The sequence below is a fragment of the Ornithorhynchus anatinus genome, chromosome 1, assembly GCF_004115215.2.
Source record: "Ornithorhynchus anatinus isolate Pmale09 chromosome 1, mOrnAna1.pri.v4, whole genome shotgun sequence".
NCBI classification, from domain to species: Eukaryota; Metazoa; Chordata; class Mammalia; order Monotremata; family Ornithorhynchidae; genus Ornithorhynchus; species Ornithorhynchus anatinus.
This window is the reverse complement of record NC_041728.1, coordinates 128,903,154-128,927,289: the sequence shown is the minus strand read 5'-3', so window position 1 is coordinate 128,927,289 and position 24,136 is coordinate 128,903,154. Positions and strand designations below refer to the sequence as shown.

The 24,136-nt window shown below is 47.6% G+C and overlaps 1 protein-coding gene and 1 non-coding gene across 6 annotated transcripts in view; both read left to right on the top strand.

The window, feature by feature from the left end:
• The window catches only part of ATG16L1 (autophagy related 16 like 1), a 45,150-nt gene extending 34,296 nt beyond the window's left edge, over window positions 1-10,854 (top strand). For 2 of the 5 annotated variants that reach the window (XM_007658747.3, XM_007658745.3), the window contains 7 exons: window positions 205-276; window positions 3,531-3,651; window positions 3,975-4,080; window positions 5,554-5,703; window positions 5,872-5,919; window positions 7,545-7,646; window positions 9,188-9,281. In XM_007658747.3, coding sequence (XP_007656937.1) covers window positions 205-276; window positions 3,531-3,651; window positions 3,975-4,080; window positions 5,554-5,703; window positions 5,872-5,919; window positions 7,545-7,646; window positions 9,188-9,281 — 693 coding nt within the window. Of the gene's footprint in view, window positions 1-204; window positions 277-3,530; window positions 3,652-3,974; window positions 4,081-5,553; window positions 5,704-5,871; window positions 5,920-7,544; window positions 7,647-9,187 lie in introns of all 5 variants that reach the window. The other 3 variants (XM_016225859.3, XM_001520889.5, XM_007658746.4) reach the window with 3 other exon arrangements.
• Window positions 1,930-2,203, top strand: LOC114816699. The gene has a single exon (XR_003764508.1).
• Window positions 10,855-24,136: the final 13,282 nt, after the last annotated feature.

Genomic DNA, 24,136 nt, shown 5'->3' with positions numbered 1-24,136 from the left:
CTTAAACTTGGAGTACCGTGTGGGACTGGGCCTGTGTCTGCTCTGCTTACGTACCCCGGCTCTTAGGACAAGTGCTCGGTACGTAATATGTAACAGATACCGCAGTCCTTGCTACTGCTATGTCAGAAAATGTACCTTACGTTTGCTTCTGGGAAAATCTCTTCTGAATTGATTGAAAATGTTGTTTGCTGTTTGTTCCCATAGGGCTCTTACCTCTTAGCAGCTTCAAATGATTTTGCCAGCAGGATATGGACTGTGGATGATTACTGGTTGCGGGTGAGTCCCCTGGAAACAAGTCAACACACCTGTCCTTCTTGCCTTTTGGGTGGCTACTTGGAGGGCATGAAAATTGTTGATTCCATGTCTTTTACAAATTTTAGTGTTTGCTGCTTCTAAGAAAACATAGGTTTCTATTTAGGAAATTTCTCCCCCCTACTGTCCCATTGTGCTCTTCCTACGTAAGCAGTTGGAGTCCAATTTACATTCTTCTACTGTTGTCCAAGCTCCAGCTGAGAAGCAGTGTGGTCTGATGGATCGAACGCAGGCCTGAGTTCTAATCCTGGCTCAGCCACTTATCTCCTGGATGACCTGGGGGAAGTTACTTAACTTCTATGTCTGTTACCTCTCTGTAAAGGGAGATTAATAATAATAATAATGTTGGTATTTGTTAAGCACTGACTATGTGCAGAGCACTGTTCTAAGCGCTGGGGTAGACACAGGGGAATCAGGTTGACCCACGTGGGGCTCACAGTCTTCATCCCCATTTTACAGATGAGGGAACTGAGGCCCAGAGAAGCGAAGTGACTCGCCCACGGTCACACAGCTGACAAGTGGCAGAGCCGGGATTCGAACCCATGACCTCTGACTCCAAAGCCCGTGCACTTTCCACTGAGCCACGCTGCTTCTCTACCGTGAGCCCCACGTGGGACATGGAGTACGTCAAGCCTGATGAACTTGTAGATCTCCCAGTACTTAGTATAGTGTCTGGCACATAATAAGCGCTTATCGGATACCATAAGGTTTGACCGTCTCTGAGCTTTTATGGAGAAGATGTGGATATTCTGCCTCCTACAGACATGGGAAATCTGTGGCAACTAGGCTCGCCAGTATGCTGCTCGAAGTTCTACCTATCACTTAAATTATGACATCTGTTGTACTTCCAGAATTATGTATACATTTCGCCATGTGGAAAGCGGACTACGTGATGATGATAACGTTGGTATTTAAGCGCTTACTATGTGCAGAGCACTGTTCTAAGCGCTGGGGTAGATACAGGGTAATCGGTTTGTCCCACGTGAGGCACACCGTCTTCATCCCCATTTTACAGATGAGGTCACTGAGGCACAGAGAAGTGAAGCGACTTGCCCACGGTCACACAGCTGCCAAGGGGCAGAGCCGGGATTCGAACCCAGGTCCTCCGACTCCCAAGCCCGGGCTCTTTCCACTGAGCCACATTTGCCAAAAATGTTAATGCCATTCCGCTAAAACTTAGGCGCAAGCATTTCCATGAAATGTAATTGGTTGGGTTTCGAGTGTTGGGAGAGGGTATGGGTGTCTCAGTTCTCCGTTAGGAGAAAGAACAGAGTCATCTTGAGCGATCGTTAGTGGTCTGTACTGTGAGCAGAGCACTTTATTAGGTGTTTGAGAAGTCACTCCGGTGTTGTGGTTGTGTGAGAGAGTTTTCAGTGTTTTCCCCAGCCACGGGAAGTGAATGAATTCTCTTCTGTAAACAGCACAGTGGTTGAAATCTTTGCATGGACCATGGATATTTCTTGGAAGATTCCACATATCTCAAATATTACAGAGGCCATCGTTATTATTATTATTGAATATTAGGGGTGTGTGCGTATTAGGAGTACGCATGTGTGTGCGTATTCCCTTTTTGGAAGCTCTTTGGGATCTATTAATCACTCTGCTTCCCGGGTGAGAGGTCAGTGATGAATAGTAAAAGGTCTGACTGGCCAGAGACTGCGCTTTCATCACCATCCTGATTCCCTGCAGCCTCTTTTTCCATCAGACCCCAGTAGTGCTCTGATTGGCGGAGGAACTGCTGAAATTGTGCGATGTCTTCTACTTTTGTGTTCGCCGGAGTTCCGGGCGACACAGCAGTTGGGTAGGCGTCCAACAGGAGCAGTCGTAAAGGAGTTTCGGTGGTGGAAGTTTGGAGGTCTTGGTTGTGATCTGAAGTTTTCAAGCTGAGACCTCTGGGAACCCTTCTGTTTAACAGCGGTGATGCTTTTAAAGAATGAATATTATCACAGTAAAGCCCCACCAAAAAAGCTAGGATTAGATTTGCTTATGCAAATTAGATTTGGTCACTATAATCGAGTCTGTGGAATCAGTCCATGTTTTTCCCACTCCTCAAGAGCCTCCAGGGGTTGTCCATCCACCCCCGCATCAAACAGAAACTGTACCCCTGGCTTTGAAGCAGTCAATCACCCTGTCCCCTCCTACCTTACCTCCCTGATTTCCTTCCGGATAACCCAGCCTGCGGAATGTGCTGCTTTCATGCCACCCTATTCACCGTACCTCAGTCTCACACATTTGGTCGCCCACCTCTTGTCCATGTCCTGCCTCCGGTCTGGAATACCCGCTCTTTTTATATTGGACAGTTATAAAAGGCACACATCTCCTCCAAGAGACCTTACCCTACTAGGCCCTCATTTTCTCTTCTCCCACTCCCTTCTTGCACGTAGACTTGCGTACTTTATTCATCCCTCCTTCAGCCCCACAGCGCTCGCGTACCTATCTGTAACTTATTTATTTTAATGTCTTGTATCTAGACTGAAGGTAAGCATGTGCACTCAATAAATAGGAGTGATTGGATTATTTGATCCACAAATTCAGTCAACGAAGAACCCAAGAGATTGGATACTAAAAGCACAAACGCATTTTAAACCATTTTGCTGTACGACTTAAGCAAGCTGTCACAGATATTGCCGGGCCTTATATTCAGATTTTAAATGTGAAATTAACTTTGAGACTGAAGGGGAGGGGAGGCTAGGTGTTTCTAGTCTTAACAAAAATATGTTATTCTCTCTTCTCCCAAAGAGTCATCCAGTATTTTCGCTGGAGCTGCGTTTTGGGTTTGTTTTGTTTTGTTTGTTTTTTAGCGGGGGTCTCTGCCCCTGGCCTTGAAACTTCATGCTCCCACCTCTCAAGGGCCTGTTTCGCAAGCACTGGCTGAAAAACCAAAGCCTCTCTTGGAAATTCTCTGAGCTACTCCGTTGGCCGAAAGGGTCACGGTTGAGTTAACCTAAGGCGAGTTAGCCTTCGTCCTGCCCCACAGAGACTAAATACACAATTTTCACAGCTCCAGAATGAAACTTGTGAAATCCCAAGAGGGGAAGGTATGTGCTCACGGAGCTCTTCCTTTCCTCTGTCTCTTGCGTCTGCAGAAGGATGCTAAATCTATCTTAGTTTACAAGCTGAGAATCACCGAACCTCAGAAGTTGTATTCCCTTTAGCACCGGCCCGAATTAGGCCTAAGGAGGACCATTGATTTTTACACCGTTTTCTTTCTCTCCCAGCACACGCTGACGGGACACAGTGGGAAAGTGCTGTCGGCTAAGTTCCTGTTGGGTAAATCACTTATTGTTTCAGGAAGTCATGACCGGACCCTCAAACTCTGGAATCTGCAGAGCAGAATCTGTAAGGAAACTTGCAACTTGGAGGCTCTTTCTGCTTCAGCTCAGAGATAAGCATGTCGATAGATGGGGAAGGGTGTTTGCTTTAATATACTCCTTCTCTAATTGGGTGACATTCCCAGCCTGCCGTCATTTTCAAAGGAGGTAGGGTGGGTGGTATTAGGTCTCACACTGGAATCGCTGCTCGACGTGGTGACTCATTTACCTTTTTACGTACTCATTGCTCTCTGGGCCTAGGTGCTCATGATGTTTTACACAGGGGAATGGGTGAAAAGGGAAAACAAGGTGAAACAGTGGGGTTAATGGGTGTTGCCTCCCCTCTCTCAGGTACAAAAACAGTGTTCGCAGGATCCAGTTGCAACGATATTGTCTGCACCGAGCAGTGTGTGATGAGCGGACATTTTGACAAGAAAATCCGTTTCTGGGATATCCGGTAAAAAAAAATAGCTCTTAAACCAGGTGCTAGAGAAGAAGGGCAGAAAGAGCAGTGGTGGAGTAAATAGAATAGCGTGGGAATAAATGAATCGTCTTGTAAAACTGAAGCAAAATGGATGTCTCACCAGATTTTTGACTTAAAAGAGATTTCATTGATTTTTCACTTTCTCCTCTCGTAAATTTTCCACCTGCCTTTTATGCTTTCCTCGCCCCTCCATCTGTGGCAAGGAAAGCCCCTGTTCGCGTTCCCCTCCTCTGTTAAGCAAAAAGGCGGCTCACACTAGAGCACTAGCCAAACAAGAAGTGAAATTGGGATCTGAAATATTATTAGTTCTCTATTTCTTGTCCTCATGTAAGAACCTCTCCAAGTGGGAGCTTGTAATTTGTAATATAGACCTCAGGTGCTTCTTGTTTTTATCTCCATTCTTAAAGAAAAGAAGGAAATGGAAGCTGGCACTTAATGAACTTCAACCGGGCCTGTCAAAGCCAATGTCAAGCTCTTATTAAAGCTATTCATGCTCGATTTCTCACTGGTTCTCCTCAGTGTGTGGGCTTCCCTAGTTCATTCATTCAGTCGTATCTATTGAGCGCTCACTAAGTGCTCGGGAGAGGTTACAATACAACAGTAAACAATCACATTCCCTGCCCACAGCGATGTTACAGGCTAACAGGGGAGGAGGCACACATCGATACAAATAAATAAAATTACAGATATGTACATAAGCGTCGTAGGGCTGGGAAGGAGGAAGAGTAGAGCGAGCAAGTGAGGGTGACACAGAAGAGAGTGGGAGATGAGGAAAAGTGGGACTTAGTCCGGGAAGGCCTCTTGAAGGAGATGTGCCTTCAATAAGGCTTTGAAAGGGGGGAGAGTATTGTCGGACTTGAGGAGGGAGGGCGTTCCAGGCCAGAGGCAGGAGGTGGGCTAGGGGTCGGCGACGAGATAGGCGAGAGATCGAGGGACAGTGAGAAGGTTAAGACTAGAGGAGCAAAGTGTGCGGGCTGGGTTGTAGAAGGAGAGAGGTGAGGTCGGAGGGGGCAAGGCGGTGGACTGCTTTAAAGCCAATGGTGAGGTATATTTGTTTGCAGAGGTGGACGGGCAACCACTGGAGTATTTTGAGGAGCGGGGTGACGTGTCCTGAGCGTTTTTGCGGAGCGAAGCGTGGCCTGGAATGGGAAGAGACAGGAAGCCGGGAGGTCGGCCAGAAGACAGATGCAGCAATCCAGGCCGGATAGGATGAGTGATTATACTAACGTGTTAGCGATTTGGATGGAGAGGATAGGGTGAATTTTAGCGAAGTTGTGAAGGTGGGACCGACAGGATTTAGCGATGGATCAAGTATTGAAAATGGTCACCACCGGAGACTTGAGTGCATTTAGGAATTTCAGGTGGGCTAAAGAGCCTATTTTTTTTCCTGGTTAAACCTGTATCCCAGCATTTACGGATAGTTTCTCTTGTTACCTCTTTTCTTAGAGCTGAAAGTATAATCCGAGAAATGGAGCTTTTGGGAAAGATCACCGCCCTGGATCTGAACCCAGAGAGAACAGAGCTCCTGAGCTGTTCCCGGGATAACCTGCTAAATATTATTGACCTTCGAGTCAATGCTATCAAACAGACCTTCAGGTAACCATGCTGTCCAATAGGTTGGAAGGCTCTTGTTTGGGGAATATCTATTCTGATGACGGGTGGGTTGGATGGGATCAGAATGCTAGCCAGAGTAACGTAAAGCTGCATTTTTAGACACGACAACTGGAACCTGGAAAATTATAGCCTCAGTTTATTTGGTTTCAGTGCTCCAGGATTCAAGTGTGGATCTGATTGGACTAGAGTTGTTTTCAGGTAAATAATGGTTGCTCAGACCCCTCATTCTTAGTGGAATTCTTAGGATGGAGGTCACGGGATTTCCTTTAATTGTGACTGGCTAATTGTTACGGACTCCAACCAGAATAGTCTTTGGACCCATTAGCGGAAAGAGTTTCATGCCTCAGCTAACCAGATTCAAGATGAGGGTGGCAGGTTACAGGGGAGGAGGGGGGAGGTTGTATGTACTTTTCACCACTGTTAGAAGGGCTGATTATAGTCTAGTATTTGGCCCCACGGGTCCTGATATCTTTCCATTCTTCAACCCATTCTCTCCCCTCTCGTCTCTCTCCGTTTCCCTCACCCCTTTCTCCCCCTCTCTTTACTCTTCGAGCAAGGCGTGCAGGAAGCAGTCGATCTATCCCTGGCATTTATGGAGCACTTACTATGTGCAGAGCACTGTAGTGAGCGCTCGGGAGAGTACGACAGAACAGAATCAGCAGACAGGTTCCCTGCCCGTAACAAGCTTACAGCCGGGGCGGGGAGACAGACATTTCTATGAATAAATTAAGGAATTTATAGTGTATAATTTAAAGATAGGTACAAAAGGGCTGTGGGGCTGGGAGTGAGGAGAATATCAAGTTGTCCAAAGGTCACACAGATCGAGGTACATAGGTGAAGCGGAAGGGAGAGCGAGCTGGGGATGAGAGGGCCCGGGTATGTAGCAGGATTGCTTGGGAATAAGATCACTGACTTGCTCAGCAGATACCATAAAGTATATTGCCGCAGGTCTTCCGGCAAACAAACCAGAGATAACCCAGAATACTAAATAGAGAGAGCTCTGAGAACATTTATTCGTAATTACAGTAGAAGTCAGTCGATTTGTATTTATCGAGCTCTTACGGCGTGCAGAGCACTGTACTGAATGCTTGGGAGAGTACAACGTAAGAGAATCAGCAGACACGTTCCCTGCCCGTAGCGAGCTCACAGACTGGAAGGGGGAGACAGGCATCACTATAAAGTCATTTTTAGTACATAATTTAAAGATATGTACACAGGTGCAAAAAGCAAAGATAAGTGGTGTTAGATACTACTTGCTTTATTCCTGACTTATTACCCTCTATCCTTTTCGAGGAGGTGTCCCAAAACGCCATGTTTTTTTCAGCTTGGGGATACTTGGGGAGAATTAAGGGAGATGGCCCTTTATGTCTCTGATACCGTCTTCCTTTCCCTGTTTCAGCCCTTTTCCGATTCAGTCCCGAGCTGAATCTATTGCTCTACTGTCTTTCCTACTCCTTCCCAGATAGGAGTGTTCGGGGTAACGACGATCGATCGATCGAGTGGATTTGAGGGTTTCCTACGTGCCGGCCACTGTGCTAAGCACCTGGGAGCGTAGACCTCAGATCATTTTCTACGAGTTCTTTTTGTGCTCAGTAACCGGTGGAATATGGCATTTAATGTTGAGGGCCATCTCTACCTGGTGTGCCAAATAATTTTTAAGCGGGGAGAAATGATCCGGTGAGGTATTTGATTTTTTCCCAAAAGTAGACAGGAAGTAACTCAGTGGTGGTTTTCCTTATTATCGAAGTAAATAATACGGATAAGAGGTGCCATTTGTGTTTTGTAACTCTTCCTTTCCCCCACCCGCCCCCACGGTTCTGTAGTCCCGATGGCAGTTACGTGGCAGCCGGCTCAGCTGAGGGATCTCTCTACGTCTGGAATGTGCTCACTGGAAAAGTTGAAAAAGTCCTTTCAAAGTTTCACAGGTGAGAACAGAAGCCAAGAGATGATAAGTCTGGGACTGGAGGCGGGTGGAGATTGAAGGGACGGTGAAAGAAGAGATCTTCGTATTTTGGTGTGGGTTATGTGTGCCCACCTTTTTGTTTTTGTGGGCGTGTGTGTGTACGTGTATTTTTAAGCACTTGCTATCTACCAGGCTCTGTACTAAACACTGAAGCAGGTACGAGCTAATCAAATTGGACACAGTCCGTGTCCCGCGTGGGGCTCACGGTCTTAATCCCCTTTTCACAGATAAGAGAACGGAGGCCCAGAGAAGTGCAGTGTATTGCCCAAGGTCACACAGCAGGTACTAGCAGAACCAGGATTAGACCCAAGGTCATTCTGACTACCAGGCAGGTGCTATCCAGTAGGCCACGCTGCTTCTTCATTTGGGGCATGGGGGGGCTTGGGTCATAATAATAATAGTAATAATAATTATGGTATAGGTTAAGCACTTACTGTGTGCCAAGCACTGTTCTCAACACTGGGGTAGATACAAGGTGATCAGGTTGTCCCCCGTGGGGCTCACCGCCTTCATCCCCATTTTACAGGTGAGGGAACTGAGGCAGAGAAGCGAAGGGTCTCGCCCAGGGTCGCACAGCAGACGAGCGGCGGAGCCGGGGTTAGAAGCCGTGTCCCAAGCCCGGGCCCTTTCCACCAAGCCGCGCTCGTAATGGGGAGAGGATGAGACATTGGCCAGTGCTTTGAGGGGGCTAGGCAAAAGACGGTGAGAAAGGGGGGAAAAGAGGTCGGTGGGGGGAAGCCTGTCGGGAGAGAGGAAGAGGAAAAACAGTTGGTAGGGGCATCCGTCCTCCCAGGGTGGAGCCAGAGCTGTCTGCCCCAGTCCTAAGACTTTTACCCGGCGGCTCCAATACCCCGATATCCAATTTACCCTAGTACATCCCCCAGGCTGTCTGAGGGGACTACAGGAGAGGGAGGCCTACAGGTCCATCCATTTGAGCTCTGGACCCTGAGGAGGAGGAGAAGAGCCCCTCAAGGTTCTAGACAGGCCAGGGAGCCCCAGTTTGACCGCAGAAAAGCAGCCTGGCTCAGTGGAAACCGGCCTGGGGGTCAGAGGACCCGGGTTCTAATCCCGGCTCTGCCACCTGTCTGCTCTGTGACTTGGCAGGTCACCGCATTTCTGTGCCTCAGTTACCTCATCTGTAAAATGGGGGTTAAGGCTGTGAGGCTTACGTGGGATAGGGGCCGGGTCCATCCTGATTAGGTCGTATCTACCCCGGGGCGGAACGCAGCGGCCGGCACAAAGTAAGCCCTCAACGGATACCGCAGAAAAAGTCACCGTCAGGGGTCTGCCTCTGGCCTCTTTCCAACCACCAGCTTAGGACCTGCATAAGCCGGGTAAAGAAAATGATCAAACGAGACCGAGGCAGGAAGCGTAAATACTAGCTGAAAATGAGCGGGCTTCTTTAGTTAAACGGGGGTAAAAAAAGAGGCTCGGGACCTTTTCCAGCCGTCACTCCAGTCGCTAAACAGTCTCGCGTTCAATTTCCTGTTGTTGATTTTCCAGCTCTTCCATCAACGCAGTGGCTTGGTCACCCTCTGGTGTTCATGTAGTCAGTGTGGACAAAAGCAACAAAGCAGTCGTGTGGTCTGACTACTGACTTGGAAGGCATGCGAAGAGCAAACACTTCAGGGGTCGTCAGCGAGGGAGCGCTAACCCGTGGAAGCCCGTGGCTCGAGCTGGCCTTCGTTTGGGCTTACGGTCAAGTGCGTGGCTCTGATTTCCTGGAGAAGAACTCGAGTGAAATGGTGGCCTTCCTTTGTACAGAATTTCAGAGAAGGAGCTCAGAGCTCTCCTGTGGTCTGGAAGAGTAACACCGAGGTCGGGGGGAGATAACCCCTCATGCTGCTGGCGCTTAGCAGGGGATCTGTTGGGTGTCTCTGAATTGGTGGGAGAACACTACTGGCTTTGATTTTTGTCCATACCTCACCGGATGGAATTGACGCGAAGAGGGTCCGATCCTCCGTCGGACGGCGGTGCCAATTATCCTAAATACGTGTGTGTTCGTTCCCCTCCGGCACTTTTCCCCTCAGCCCTCACTTTTCCCGTCTCTGCGCGCTCTTCTTTTTCCAGGGCCTGAGGCGACGGAAGCTTGAATTATGGTACAGGACGGTCCCTCGTGAGTCTGTAAAGTGGTGAAATAGTTGTATACTCTCTTAGCAATTCCGACATTTCTTCACTGCGGGGTTGTTCCTGCCGTGGCATGGGCTTGTTCAGCAGAACTGCTTTCATTTTCTCAAGCAGTCCGGACTCGAAAGCGTTTTCGTTTTTTCACCTTTAAGGTCTCCCCTTCCATTCGGGATTCTGGCGCTTAAGAGAACCGAGTGAAGGAGCGTTTTCATTCTGAACACGAATTTGCTACGAAATTGGAAGGTGAGGGTGTCTCCTGCTTTCGGGCAGGGATGTGCTACTGCTGTGGTGGAGAGTGGATTGATTCCCTTACGCCCCGTGCCGGGAGATAAACGCACCGCTCCTCACTTAAACGCACCCGTCCTGTCCCAAGGGGGTGTGCGGTTGTGGGTGGCACGTAGGAAATGGCGGTCTCGAATGTAGGGAGCGGGTGCTGACGGTTCCAGGCCACCTGCCCCCTTTGCTAAGCACACATGCAATACCGCCTTGATGCTCGATGCCGGGAACACCCAACTTCGAGACATAGGAACCTCGGGAACTTCTCCATCCTCGGGTAACAAAACGGTAATGAGGCTGGAGGGTATAAGTCTGTGGGCTTTTGAACGTTTATCCAAACTACCTGTTTTTTCTTTACGAGCCAGGGGGCTTCAAAGCCCTTCTCTTCCACCTCCGTCCCTCTCCTCACCACACACGCAAGCACCCACACCCCCCCCCCCCCCCGCCATCTTTTATCACTTCTTTTAATTTGCACTTTATTTTGCTTCCTTCCTGAATTTTTTTTCTGTGGAATTTGGGAAATGTGTGTGTTAAAGCTAGATGAAAGGCAAATAATGCTTGTTTCTTTTCCTTAGTCAAGGTATCTCTCCTCCCACCTACCTTCCCCAGCTACCCCCCCTTTATTTGTTTTTTTTCCACCTGATTGTCCAGATGACCTTTGCTGAGGGAAGTTAAAATACACGGGCCAGGGCAAATCTTTTATTTATTATATTAAGCTGCCAACCAGAACTTGATTGTAAATAAACTTATCCTCTGCTTTTAACGTACATATCCTTGTTTGTGTTTGGAGAAGCTCTCCTCTCCCCCCCATTAAAGGAAAGGGAGTTTGTCTCCTCCCAATTTACTTTCCCACCACTGCTGGGTAAGGGAGATTTCATGTTATCTCTCTAAAGTATTCGAATTTTCAACAGTCACGGGTGATGAGAGGCTGCAGTTGCATCCCATCTATAAATCTGGGCTCGAGAGAGAGAAAGTTTGCAATTAGATTTTCAGCTGTAACGCTCCAAGAAGCAGCACTGTGGCTTGGTCTTTCTTCTCTTGGCGCTATCTCCTTGCCATCCCTCAGGTTGAAATGGCGTGGTTACTATCTGTTCACATGAAGAGGTGTATTTTCATGGAACCCAAGGACTCCTTTAGTGGGAGTATATTCCAGGAAAGTTGTGTTGCATTTTACATTACATCGTTGATGAATTAGAGCTCGTTTTTCCGTCTGCACTGCAAAATTTCGGTGTAGTCGCTTGTCAGATTGCCCCGCTGCATTCTTAGTGAAATAGCGTTCTCTGTGCTGATTTCCCTTGCCAATCACAGTTTTGGTATCCGTGCACCCTTTTTCTTGATACCATTTTTATTTCCGTGGTTTTCCGGAATAACACTGCCTGTACTTTCAATCACCTCCCTTGGCTATCCATGTATAGGTTATTGATTATCGTCTAAGTAGGGGTCATAACTGTAACTGATTAAATTCCCCTTTTGCCGGTGAATTCCTGGTATCAAAGAATATAAAACAATCGCAGTCGAATTCCTTGAATAGCACTAAAACCATCGGGCCGGTAATGAAAAAAGCACTATTATCCCAGTCTCGAAATTAGCAACTGACTTGAAATAGGCTTAGACTGTTTTTTTGCCGGGGGGGGGGGGGGGGGGGGGGGGGGGGTTGTTTGTCTTTCCATAACAACCCTTCTTGAGTTTCACCTGGAGTGACAGAATAACCCTTACCTAGTCCCTTCGACTGGCGTGGGAAACCTGTGATTCGTTTGTTTTACCCCTTTTAGCAAAACGCTTTTGATGCATAACGACGACGCCAGTACGCGTTCCTTTTGGCGTTAGTGTTTTTGTTTCCTACTCAGGGATAACATAATTTTCCTAAGAGAAATTAAGTGGTTTGAGAAAGTTGTCTATTCGCGTTAAGTCCAAAACTTCCCTTCGGATTGTAGTTTTAGGCTCAATGAATCCGAGAAACAGTAAACTCCTGATCACCCATTTACCTCTGGCAGAATCTGAGCGTACAAGGCCTTACTCCATTCTTTCGGACAGTATGCTCACATCAGGGATGGTTTCACCTGAGAAGCAGCGTGACTTAGTGGAAAGAGTGTGGGCGTGGAAGTCAGAGGACAGGGGTTGTCATCCCAGCTCCGCCACTCTCCTGCTGTGTGACCTTGGGCAAGTCACTCAACTACTCCACACTTCACTTCCCTCATCCGCAAATTGGGATTCAATCGCTGTTCTCCCTCCTGCTCAGACTAGGAGCCCCATTTGGGACCTGATTATCTTGTATGTGTCCCAGCACTTAGTACAGGGTTTAGCATAGAGTAAATCCTCAACAAATAGCACAATCATCATCATGATTTCTGGGGCGGGGAGTGGAGGAGAGGTGGCTTAAAATCAATCAAGCCAACTACCGATGGCAGTTAATTATCGGGGTGAACGTTTAACATTCGTTTTACAAACAGCTCCGTAGTGTTCGTTTCCAAAACCCCCTCTGAAACCAAGGTCGAAAAACCTTGAAATTAGGCTGTCTTTGAGCCCTGGAGGGCAGTTACTCAATCTCCTGCTTCACTTTGGTTTAACGGATTTGGAAGGTCATTCGAATGGGGATCAATCGGTTGGAAGAGATTATGAAGGGATTTAACTCCACTCTAGTTCTCCAGCAAAATGGTGATAAACTGCCTGAGCAAAATACATAACACTTTCTTCTTTGACTCCAGCCTTTGCCTATTTTCTTTGAAAATGTATGCTTGGCTATATACATTTCAAAATATACTTGAAATTTTACTTTTGAGGTTCAGTCCGATTATCTTGTATCTACCCCAGTACTGTGCACATAATGAATAATGTCTGTGTTGATCAGAGGGGGGTAAAAAAAAAATGAAAATCAGGTTATACTGCATTCTGGTCTTTTTAAAAAATTGAACGTAATGAAAATTGCAGTCTTGTCCGTCTACGATCTGCCTTTTTTGTACAAGTCTAGCAGCAATAAATCATATCTGTATCTTGACACTTTTTACTTTGTAAAGTTACTTAGTCTGTTACTCATGTCATTACCCAGATAATTCACAAAACTGCAAAGTAGACAGCTGGTCCATGAAACGCATTCTATTTGTCTTTCCTATTCTGGCAAATCCTGTTATCTAAGGGCTCAGGCAGGCTCACTATTGTAGCAGGCCCCATGTGCTAAAAAATCTAGCCCCCCGATTGTATTTATAAATTAACCTCAGGGTCCGAATGTTAAATCCCCTCATGCATCGACAGCAGACGCATGGGCAAAGATTTTAGAAGTGTCTAATATAAAAATAGGGCCTTTCACCTCCTATTTTTGTCACTTCCCTGCAGGCACTTGGCTTTGGATCCTGTTTGTCCGTATAAAAAGATAGGGTGGATAGAGTCATCCTGCAGTTCACGGATGGGGACTCCGGGCTTCGCATTTGGTTCTGTCAGAAGATTGCCCTCCCTCCGGACAAGAGCCCTTAAAGTCACCCATAAAGTCGGGTGAATGAATTTTATCCCCACCCCACGATTGAATATCGAAATCTGATGCTCTCCACGCAAATCTTGTACACGCAGGGAGAAAGCTTACTCTCTGGGACGGGGATTATTTATATTGTACTCTCCCAGACGCTCAGTACAGTGCTCTGCACCCAGCGCTAGTAAATACCTTTGACGATGATGGATCGATGATCTCCCCTCTAGACTCTTCTGACCCAGTGACTCTGCTACTCAGGTTGGACTACGTATTTTCGCCGAGGCAACTGCCTCCGGCCTCCGAGCCTCCGCCCCTCATTCCCGTCCGGATCCTCCCTCCCTTTCAGAACCCTTGGCCACGTCAAGGGATGCCCTACCCTGGGGAAGTCACCCCTATCGTTTCTCTAGCCCCCTCGGGTACTGGGTTCTTGCCCATCGTCACTTTAGCCCCTCCGTCGTCAGGATTTCGGGGGCCACCTGATAACTGGAATTGCCCTCTCTCATCACTGGCATTTATTGAGCGCTTCCTTTATGCAGAGCACTGGAGTGAGCGCTTGGGAGAGTACAAGGTAACGTTCCCTGCCCGCAAGGAGCTCCCGGCCAGCAGTCGCCGGGGAGAAGTCCCCTTTTTTTCATCTCGTTTCCCACAGGACAGGTTGGGGACGTTCCTTCTGTACCACAGTTAATGGGGCTGCGGTCATTTGGTCCGAGGACGACTCCTAGCAGTCCTATACTGCTCTCGATGCCAGATTATTGCGTTTGTTGATTTACCCCCTACGTTCCCTGGGTGTCTGTCTTTTCTCTCCCGACCCAACCGTCTCCAGGATGTCGAGCGCCCTGAGCGTCGGGGATCGGGTGTGAATAAATGTCCTCGTATCTCTCCCTGGCACTTAGTCTTCGGCCTTGCACACTGTAAGAATTAATAAATGCCATTCATTACCATTAAGCCCCGGTTCTGGTTCTTCATTCTGTCCCGAAACGTCATTTTTGTCTTCACCCACTCCCAGGGAAATAGGCCAGCAAAGAATCAGAGAGGCAAGATGAGAACAGAGCGACCTCGATTAAGGCCCGTCCACTTTTCCGTTAGCTACTCTGCCGCTTGGGGATACGTTCGGCCAAATAAGCCGGGGATGCTTATTGTGTATGGAACACTGTACTAAGCTCTTGGGGGAGGGTACTAGGCAATTTAGTTGGTAAGCGAGGCTCAGTGGAAAGAGCCCGGGCTTGGGAGTCAGAGGTCATGGGTTCGACTCCCGGCTCCTGCCACTTGTCAACTGCGTGTGACTTTGGGCGAGTCACTTCACTTCTCTGTGCCTCGGTTTCCTCATCTGTAAAATGGGGATGAAGACTGTGAGCCTCACGTGGGACAACCTGATGACCCCGTATCTGCCCCAGCGCTTAGAACAGTGCTCTGCACGTAGTAAGCGCTTAACAAATACCAACATTATTATTACAGATGAGGTCACTGAGGCAAAGAGAAGTGACTTGTCCAAAGTCACACAGCTGACAAACGGCAGAGTGGGGATTTGAATCCATGACCTCCGGCTCCCCAGCCCGTGCTCTTTCCACTGAGCCACGCTGCCATATGACCTCGGGCAAGTTATTTGACTTTTCTGAGCCTACGTCCTCCTCTGTAAAATGGGGGTTAAATACCGGTTCGGCGAGCCCTGTGTTGGACTGACCGATCCGATGACTGTACCCCGATGCTTAGTACAGTGCTTGCTGCAGAGAAGCAGCGTGGCTCGGTGGAAAGAGCACGGGCTTGGGAGTCGGAGGTCGTGGGTTCTAATCCCGGCTCCGCCGCCTGCCAGCTGTGTGACTTTGGGTAAGTCGCTTCACTTTTCTGGGCCTCAGTTCCCTCATCTGGAAAATGGGGATTAACTGTGAGCCCCATGTGGGACAACCTGATCACCTTGTATCCCCCAGTGCTTAAAACAGGGCTTTGCACATAGGAAGCGCTTAACAAATAATAAAAAAAAGCATGGAAGAAATACCACAGGCAATGATTGTAAGCACTGATACCCGTGTGTGCCCAGTGGCAAGGGGTGGGCCCGACCCAGGGTCGGGGGATACGGTGAGCCCGCGATTAGACTGTAAGCCGTCAGTGGGCAGGGATTGTCTCTATCTGTTGCCGAATTGTCCATTTCAAGCGCTTAGTCCAGTGTTCTGCCCATAGTAAGCGCTCAATAAATACTATTGAATGAGTGAATGAATGCCCGAGTGGTAACTGGGGTGTCTCCTGGGAAGGGACCAGTCCTGGAATGCACAATCGGTGGTGGAGAGGGCAGTGCGGTCTAGTGGGAAGCACACGGGCCGGGGGGTCTGGGTTCAGATTTGACTCCGCCACTCGTCCGCTCTGCAACCTTCCCTGTGCCTCTTACCTCGTCACTAAAAAGGAGATGAGGAACCGTCCTGCCCGATCCGCTTGTAGCCACCCCAGTGCTTAGTAATAATAATAACGTTGGTATCTGTCAAGCGCTTACTATGTGCAGAGCACTGTTCTAAGCGCTGGGGGAGATGGAGGGTCGTCAGGTTGTCCCACGCGAGGCTCACAGTTAATCCCCATTTTACAGATGAGGTAACGGGCACCGAGAAGTGAAGTGACTTGCCCACAGTCACACAGCTGACGAGTGGCAGATCTGGAATTCGAACCCATGACCTCTGATTCCCAAGCCCGGGCTCTTTAGTAAGCGCCTAAGGATACCGTTAAACTAAAAAAAAATAGTACCTTGAACCAGGTCGAAGCCTGGGGAGTAAGCTGAGGGTGGGAGAAGGCAAAAATTCCACATCCATTTCTTAGGCCTCGGTGTCCAGGCTAATGCAGCTGTGCGAAATAGCTTTTTTCTGGCTAATGGGGATGCAATAATATTTATTGGGCGCTTACTATGTGCAGAGCACTGGACTAAGCGCTTGGAATGGACAATTCGGCAACGGATAGAGACGGTCCCTGCCCACTGATGGGCTCACAGTCTAAACGGGGGAGACGGACGGACAAAAACAATGGCAATAAATAGAATCAAGGGGATGTTCCCCTTCTCTCTCCTATTTGGACTCCATGGGCTACGGGGAACCCGATCGACTCGTACCTACCCCAGCGCTTAGAACGGTGCTTGACACAAAGTAAGCGCTTAAGTGCAATCATAAAATAAAACCTAAGTCTCTTCAGACACGTAAGGATCGGGTGGAAGTAGCCGGTACTGAACTTCAACTACTTATATTTTCAGTCCATAGAGTAATCAGTGCTGGGTCACTAGATGCGATGGAAAGATCTAATGAGTAATTCCGCAGATTCTAAAAAAGGTTCCTGGAACCTTGTTACAGAAATTATCCGATGCTTCCTACGTGCCGAGCGGTGGGGAGGAAACAGAAGTAATCGGATCAGATGTAGTTCCTGTACTACACGGGGTTCCAGGTCTAAGGGAGGGGAAGTCGTTATCTCCTCCGCTTTTTAGAGATAAGGAAACTGAGGCCCAGGGAGGGTTTTTTTTATGGCATTTGTTAATAATGATGAGGGGAAGTAATCTCCACTTTTTAGAGAAAAGGAAACTGAGGCCCAGGGAGATTTTTTTTTATGGCATTTGTTACTAATAATGAGGGGAAGTAGTTATCTCCTCCACTTTTTAAAGATAAGGAAACTGAGGCCCAGGGAGATTTGGTTTATGGTATTTGTTAATAATAATGATGGTATTGGTTAAGTGCTTGCTATGTGCCAAGCAATGTTCTAAGCACTGGGATATACACAATAATAATAATGTCGCTATTCGTTAAGCACTTACTATGTGCAGAGCACTGTTCTAAGCGCTGGGGGAGATACAGGGGAATCAGCTTGTCCCACATGAGACTCATGGTCTTAATCCCCATTTTACAGATGAGGGAACTGAGGCCCAGAGAAGTGAAGTGACTTGTCCACAGTCACACAGCTGCCAAGTGGCAGAGGTGGGATTCGAACCCATGACCTCTGACTCCCAAGCCCGGGCTCTTTCCACTGAGCCACGCTGCTTCTCTACACAAGGTAATCAGGTTGTTCCATGTGGGGTTCACAGTCTTAATCCCCATTTTACAGATGAGGTCCCTGAGGCCCAGAGAAGTGAAGTGACTTGCCCACAGTCACACAGCTGACTCGTGGCGGAGCCGGGATTAGAACCCATGACCTCTGACTCCCAAGCCCGGGCTCTTGCCACTGAGCCACGCTGCCTATTTGATAGGCACTTAATAGATACCAGGCACTCTACTAAGTGCTGGTTGAACACAGTCCCAGTCCCACATGGGGCTCAAGGTATTAATCCCTATTTTACAGATGAGATAACAGGCACTGAGAAGTGAAGTGACTTGCCCAAGGTCATACAGCGGGACAAGTGGTGGTCCAGGACTAGAATCCAGGTCCTTCCGACTCCCGGGCCGGTGCCCTATCCATTAGGCCACACTGTTTCTCCTGAATTATGAGAAGCAGCGTGGCTCCGTGGAAAGAGCCCGGGCTTGGGAGTCAGAGGTCATGGGTTCAAATCCCGGCTCCGCCACTTGTCAGCTGTGTGACTGTGGGCAAGTCACTTCACTTCTCTGGGTCTCAGTTACCTCATCTGTAAAATGGGGATGAAGACTGTGAGCCCCATGAGGGACAACCTGATCACCTTGTATCCCCCCAGCGCTTAGGGAAGCAGCGTGGCTCCGTGGAAAGAGGCCGGGCTTGGGAGTCAGAGATCATAGGTTCGAATCCCGGCTCTGCCACTTGTCAGCTGTGTGACTGTGGGCAAGTCACTTCACTTCTCTGTGCCTCAGTTAGCTCATCTGGAAAATGGGGATTAAGACCGAGCCCCACAAGGGACAACCTGATTATCCTGTATCTACCCCAGCGCTTAGAACAGTGCTCTGCACATAGTAAGCGCTTAAATACCAATATTATTATTATTATTAAAACAGTGCTCTGCACATAGTAAGTGCTTAACAAATACCAACATTATTATTATCATTATTATTATCAATTGGCAGTAAACTTTAGACTATTAGTTCATTTTAGATAGGGAACATGTCTACTAACTCTGGTGTATTATACTCTTCCACATGGTTGGGAACAGTGCTCTGCACATAGTAAGTGCTCAATAAATACCACTGAAGATGATGATAGCCCCAGGTCGCACAACAAACCAGCTGCAGAGCTGGGATTCAAACCCCGATAACCCGACTCCCAGTCTCGTGTTCGAAGCAGCACGGCGTAGTAGATGGAGCCCGGGGCCTGGGAGTCAGAAGGTCATGGGTTCTAATCCCGGCTCCGCCACTAGTCAGCTGTGTGACTTTGAGCAAGTCACTTCTCCGGGCCTCAGTGACCTCATCTGGAAAATGGGGATTAAGACTGTGAGCCTCACGGGGGACAACCCGATGACCTTGTGTTTACCCCAGCGCTTAGAACAGTGCTTGGCACATAGAGAAGCAGCGTGGCTCCGTGGAAAGAGCCCGGGCTTGGGAGTCGGAGGTCATGGGTTCGAATCCCGGCTCTGCCACTTGGCAGCTGTGTGACTGTGGGCAAGTCACTTCACTTCTCGGTGCCTCGGTTACTTCATCTGTAAAATGGGGATTAACTGTGAGTCTCACGTGGGACAACCTGATGACCCTGTATCTACCCCAGCGCTTAGGACAGTGTTCTGCACATAGTAAGCACTTAACAAATACCAACATTATTATTATTATAGTAAGCGCTTAAATAGCATAATTATTATTATTCCCATTTTGCAGCTGCTTATCCTTGCCTTTGGCCATCAGACCTGGGTTTTTATTGAAGAGGTCTGCAAGGCCTTGTTCCAGCCTACTTCTTACATCGCTTAACGAATACCAACATTATTATTATTATTATTATTATTACATTTGGCCACCTTGCCATAGCCCAGTTTTTTGACCAACTGGCCCGAATGTTTTCTTTTACTCCAACAGCAAGCGCTGTAAACTTGAAATTCTGGGCATGGTGCCTAATACTGAACTTCAGCTACTTATATTTTTAGCCAATAGAGTAATCACTGTTGTGCAACTGGATGTGGTGGAAAGAGCTAATTAATAATGCTACAGATTCTAAAAAATGTTTTCGAAACCTCGTTAGAGAAATTATCAGATGCTTCCCACGTGCCAAGCAGTGTGGAAGAGACAAAATAATCGGATCAGATGTAGTTCCTGAATTGTACAGGCATTTATTAGTCTAAGGAATTGATGGAAATAGGAGAAGGCGCATGAATTAGTCGCGAGAGTACAGGTCTGGGAGTCAGAAGGGCCTGGGTTCTAATCCAGCTATGCCACATGTCTGCCGTGTAACCTTGGGCAAATCACTTAACTTCTCTGTGCCTCAGTTACCTCCTCTGTAAAATGGAGATTAAGACAGTGAGCACCATGTGGGACGTGGACTGTGAATCTAGTTTCTCACTTCGGAGTCAGGGGTCATGGGTTCGACTCCCGGCTCTGCCACTCGGCAGCTGTGTGACTGTGGGCAAATCACTTCACTTCTCTGTGCCTCAGTTACCTCATCTGGAAAATGGGGATTAACTGTGAGCCTCACGTGGGACAACCTGATTCCCCTGTGTCTACCCCAGCGCTTAGAACAGTGCTCTGCACGTAGTAAGCGCTTAACAAATACCAACGTTATTATTATTAGTGCAGTTCCTGGCACATAGTGCTTAACAAATACCATTAAAAAACAACAAAAAAACAAAAAAACCCTGTTCGACCCCATCCTCAAACTTTCTTCAATCAACCAATCGATCCATGGTGTCTACTGAGCTTTCACTCTATGCAGAACACTTTACTAAGCACTTGGGAGAGTACAGTACGATAGAGTTGGCGGACACCTTCCCTGCCCTCAAGGAGTTTACAAGAAGATTTAGTTAGCCAAAATGCCTGGCTAAAACATCTTTGCCAAAACCAGGGCCTTAATAATAATAATGATGGCATTTGTTAAGCGCTTAAAGCACTGTTCTAAGCGCTGGGGAGGATACAAGGTGATTAGGTTGTCCCACGTGGGGCTCACAGTCTTCATCCCCATTTTACAGATGAGGTAACTGAGGCACAGAGAAGTAAAGTGACTTGCCCAAAGTCACACAGCTGACAAGCAGCTGAACCGGGATTTGAACCCATGACCAAGAAGGGCCTTACCTTCTCTTAAATAAAGACTCCTGCCAGGATCATGGCTATTTGCAGCCGAAGCGTCGGAGGAGGAAAAATGGTCACAGTATTTTTCTTAATTCGCACTCCGCCTCGCCGCTTGTCTGCTGTGTGACCGTGGGCAAGTCACTTTACTTCTCTGTGCCTGTTACCTCATCTGGAAAATGGGGATGAAGACTGTGAGCCCCACGTGGGACAACCTATTACCTTGTACCTATCCCGATGCTTAGAACAGTGCTTGGCATAATAAGTGCTTCACAAATATTCATTCATTCAATAGTATTTATTGAGAGCTTACTATGTGCAGAGCACTGTACTAAGCGCTCGGAATGTACAAATCGGCAACAGATAGAGACAGTCCCTGCCCTTTGACGGGCTTACGGTCTAATTGGGGGAGTCGGACAGACAAGAACAATAGCAATGATACTATTATTATTATTATAAGAGCCAACTGAGCCCAAAGGACAAGGGAAGAAATGCATCAAATAGGAGCGGCATTTGCCTAGACCATTTTATTCATTCTATCGTATTTACTGAGTGTTTACTGTGTGGAGAGCACTGTACTAAACATTTGGGAATAGTACAATCCCAATCGAATCCCAGGTCTGCCATTTGTCAGCTGTGTGACTATGGGCAAGTCACTTCACTTCTCTGTGCCTCAGTTCTCTCATCTGTAAAATGAGGATTAACTGTGAGCCTCACGTGGGACAACGTGATGACCCCGTATCTCCCCCAGCGCTTAGAACTAGTGCTCTGCACATAGTAAGCGCTTAACAAATACCAACATTATTATTATTACAATATGACATTAAACATACACATTCACTGCCCACCACGAGCTTACAGGTTAGAGAGGGAGACTGAGTGGGGACTCAAACTTCATTGGGTCCTTTAAATGGGGGACGGCGGACCTCTGTTCATCATGCTTCGCACTAGTTGAATTCCACATTTAACTAATAGAAGTCCAGAGATTTCCGGGACTACGCACTAAAATCAAAAGCAAATCGTAAAATAAAATCAAAATAAAATGGTCTCTGGCTGTAGCTCGAGGTGTCAGTTGCTAAGCTCACAGAGGTCAGAGTGCCAGGAAAAGGAAGATCCGGGTGTCCACGTTTGCCTCTTCAGATATGCTTACCTCATTGATGGGCGGACATCGTTTAGCTGGGGTGGTTAGACCGTTAAGTGCGTGCGTTAATATCCAGCGCAGAAGACGGCGATGAGTTACTATTTTTAGGGTAGGTTTAAAACCTGTGCTTCCCGGATGTTTTTTGCCAAATTGGCAACGACAAGATTGTATGTTTATGCAACACTTACCAAATAATAGCGTTTATTAATAATGTTGGTATTTGATAAGCGCTTACTCTGTGCAGAGCACTGTTCTAAGCGCTGGGGTAGATACAGGGTCATCAGGTTGTCCCACGTGGGGCTCCCAGTCTTCATCCTCATTTTCCAGACGAGGTAATGGAGGCCCAGAGAAGTGAAGTGACTTGCCCACAGTCACCCAGCTGCCAAGTGGCAGAGCTGGGATTCGAACCCATGACCTCTGACTCCCAAGCCCGGGCTCTTTCCACTGAGCCACGCTGCTTCTCTCTGTTTATTGAGTCCATAATAATAATTGATCACTGTTGAGCACTTACTCTGTGCCAGAAAATATTCTAAGCGCCAGGATGCACACAAGCAAATCAGTTTGGACCCAGTCCCTGTCCCATGTGTGGCTCACAGTCTCCATCCCCATTTTACAGATGGGGTCACTGAGGCACAGAGAGGTGAAGTGACTTGCCCAAGGTCACACGGGAGACAAGTGGCAGAGCCGGGATTAGAACCCATGACCACCTGACTCCCAGGCCGTGCTCCATCCAATACATCGTGAGACTGCAGTAGAATCAATAAGCACGATCCTTGTCCTCAAGGAGTTTATGATCTAGTAGGGGATGCAGAAGTAAAATAAATCACAAATATAGGGCGAAAGGGGGGTCGGGGAGAGAGGGCCGGAAGGAAGCAACCGAGTTAAAAGATAAAAGAGGGAGTGAGTCTAATGATTTATGTTATATATTCACTCGTCTGTAAACTGGGGATTCATCTTAAAATGGGGATTCAAACTTTGAGCCCCACATGGGACAACCTGATCACCTTGTATCCCCCTCCAGCCCTTAGAACAGTGCTTTGCACATAGTGAGCGCTTAATAAATGCCACCATTTATTATATTTTTTGATTTATTTAGAAGTCCATTCTCCTGCCACCAACAGTTGCGATTTTGTTCTTTCTCCAGCTCCTACCACTTGAAATGTGTGTTTGCCTGACTTCCCCATTAGATTGAAAACTCCTTGAGGACAGGAACCAGATTTTTTTTTTTTTTTACATATATTGTACTCTCCAAATAGTACAGAGCTCTAGAAATGCAATCAGATCGATTGGTTGATCGACAGAACACTGACCCCGAGGATTCAGGATTGAGAACCTACGTGAAGGAATTGGATATAGTTGATAGTGACAGTAATAGTAATGATAATGTTGGCATTTGTTAAGCGCTTACTATGTGCAGAGCACTGTTCTAAGCGCTGGGTGAGATATAGGGTGATCAGGTTGTCCCACGTGAGTCTCATAGTTAATCCCCATTTTCCAGATGAGGTAACTGAGGCCCAGAGAAGTGAAGTGACTTGCCCACAGTCACACAGCTGACAAGTGACAGAGGTGGGATTTGAACTCGTGACCTCTGACTCCCAAGCCCAGGCTATTTCCACTGAGCCACGCTGCTTCTCTAATAATAATAATGATCCCATTTATTGAGCGCTTCCTGCGTGCAAAGCACCGTACTAAGCAATTGGGAGAGTACAATATAACATCAGACACATTCTCTGCCCACAGTGAGCCCACAGGCTAGAGGGGGAGACAGACATTAATATAAGTAAATAAATAGATAAAATACAAATATATGCACCTAAGGCTCACCTCCTCCAAGAGGCCTTCCCAGACTGAGCTCCCCCTTTCCCCTCTGCTCCCTCTACCCCCACTTCACCTCTCCGCAGCTAAACCCTCTTCTCCCCCCTTTCCCTCTCCTCCTCCCCCGTCCCGTCCCATCCCCTCAGCACCGTACTCGTCCGCTCGACTGTATATATCTTCATCACCCTATTTATTTTGTTAATGAGATGTACATCACCCTGATTCTATTTATTTCCTATTGCTTTAATGAGATGCTCTTCCCCTCCATTCTATTTATTGCCATTGTTCTTGTCTGTCCGTCTCCCCCGATTAGACCGTGAGCCCGTCAATGGGCAGGGACTGTCTCTATCTGTTACCGATTTGTCCATTCCAAGCGCTTAGTACAGTGCTCTGCACGTAGTAAGCGCTCAATAAATACTATTGAATGAATGAATATACATATGAGCTGTGGGGAAGGGAGCGATGATGAATGAAGGAGCAAGTACGAGCGGCGCAGAGGGAGTGGGAGAAGA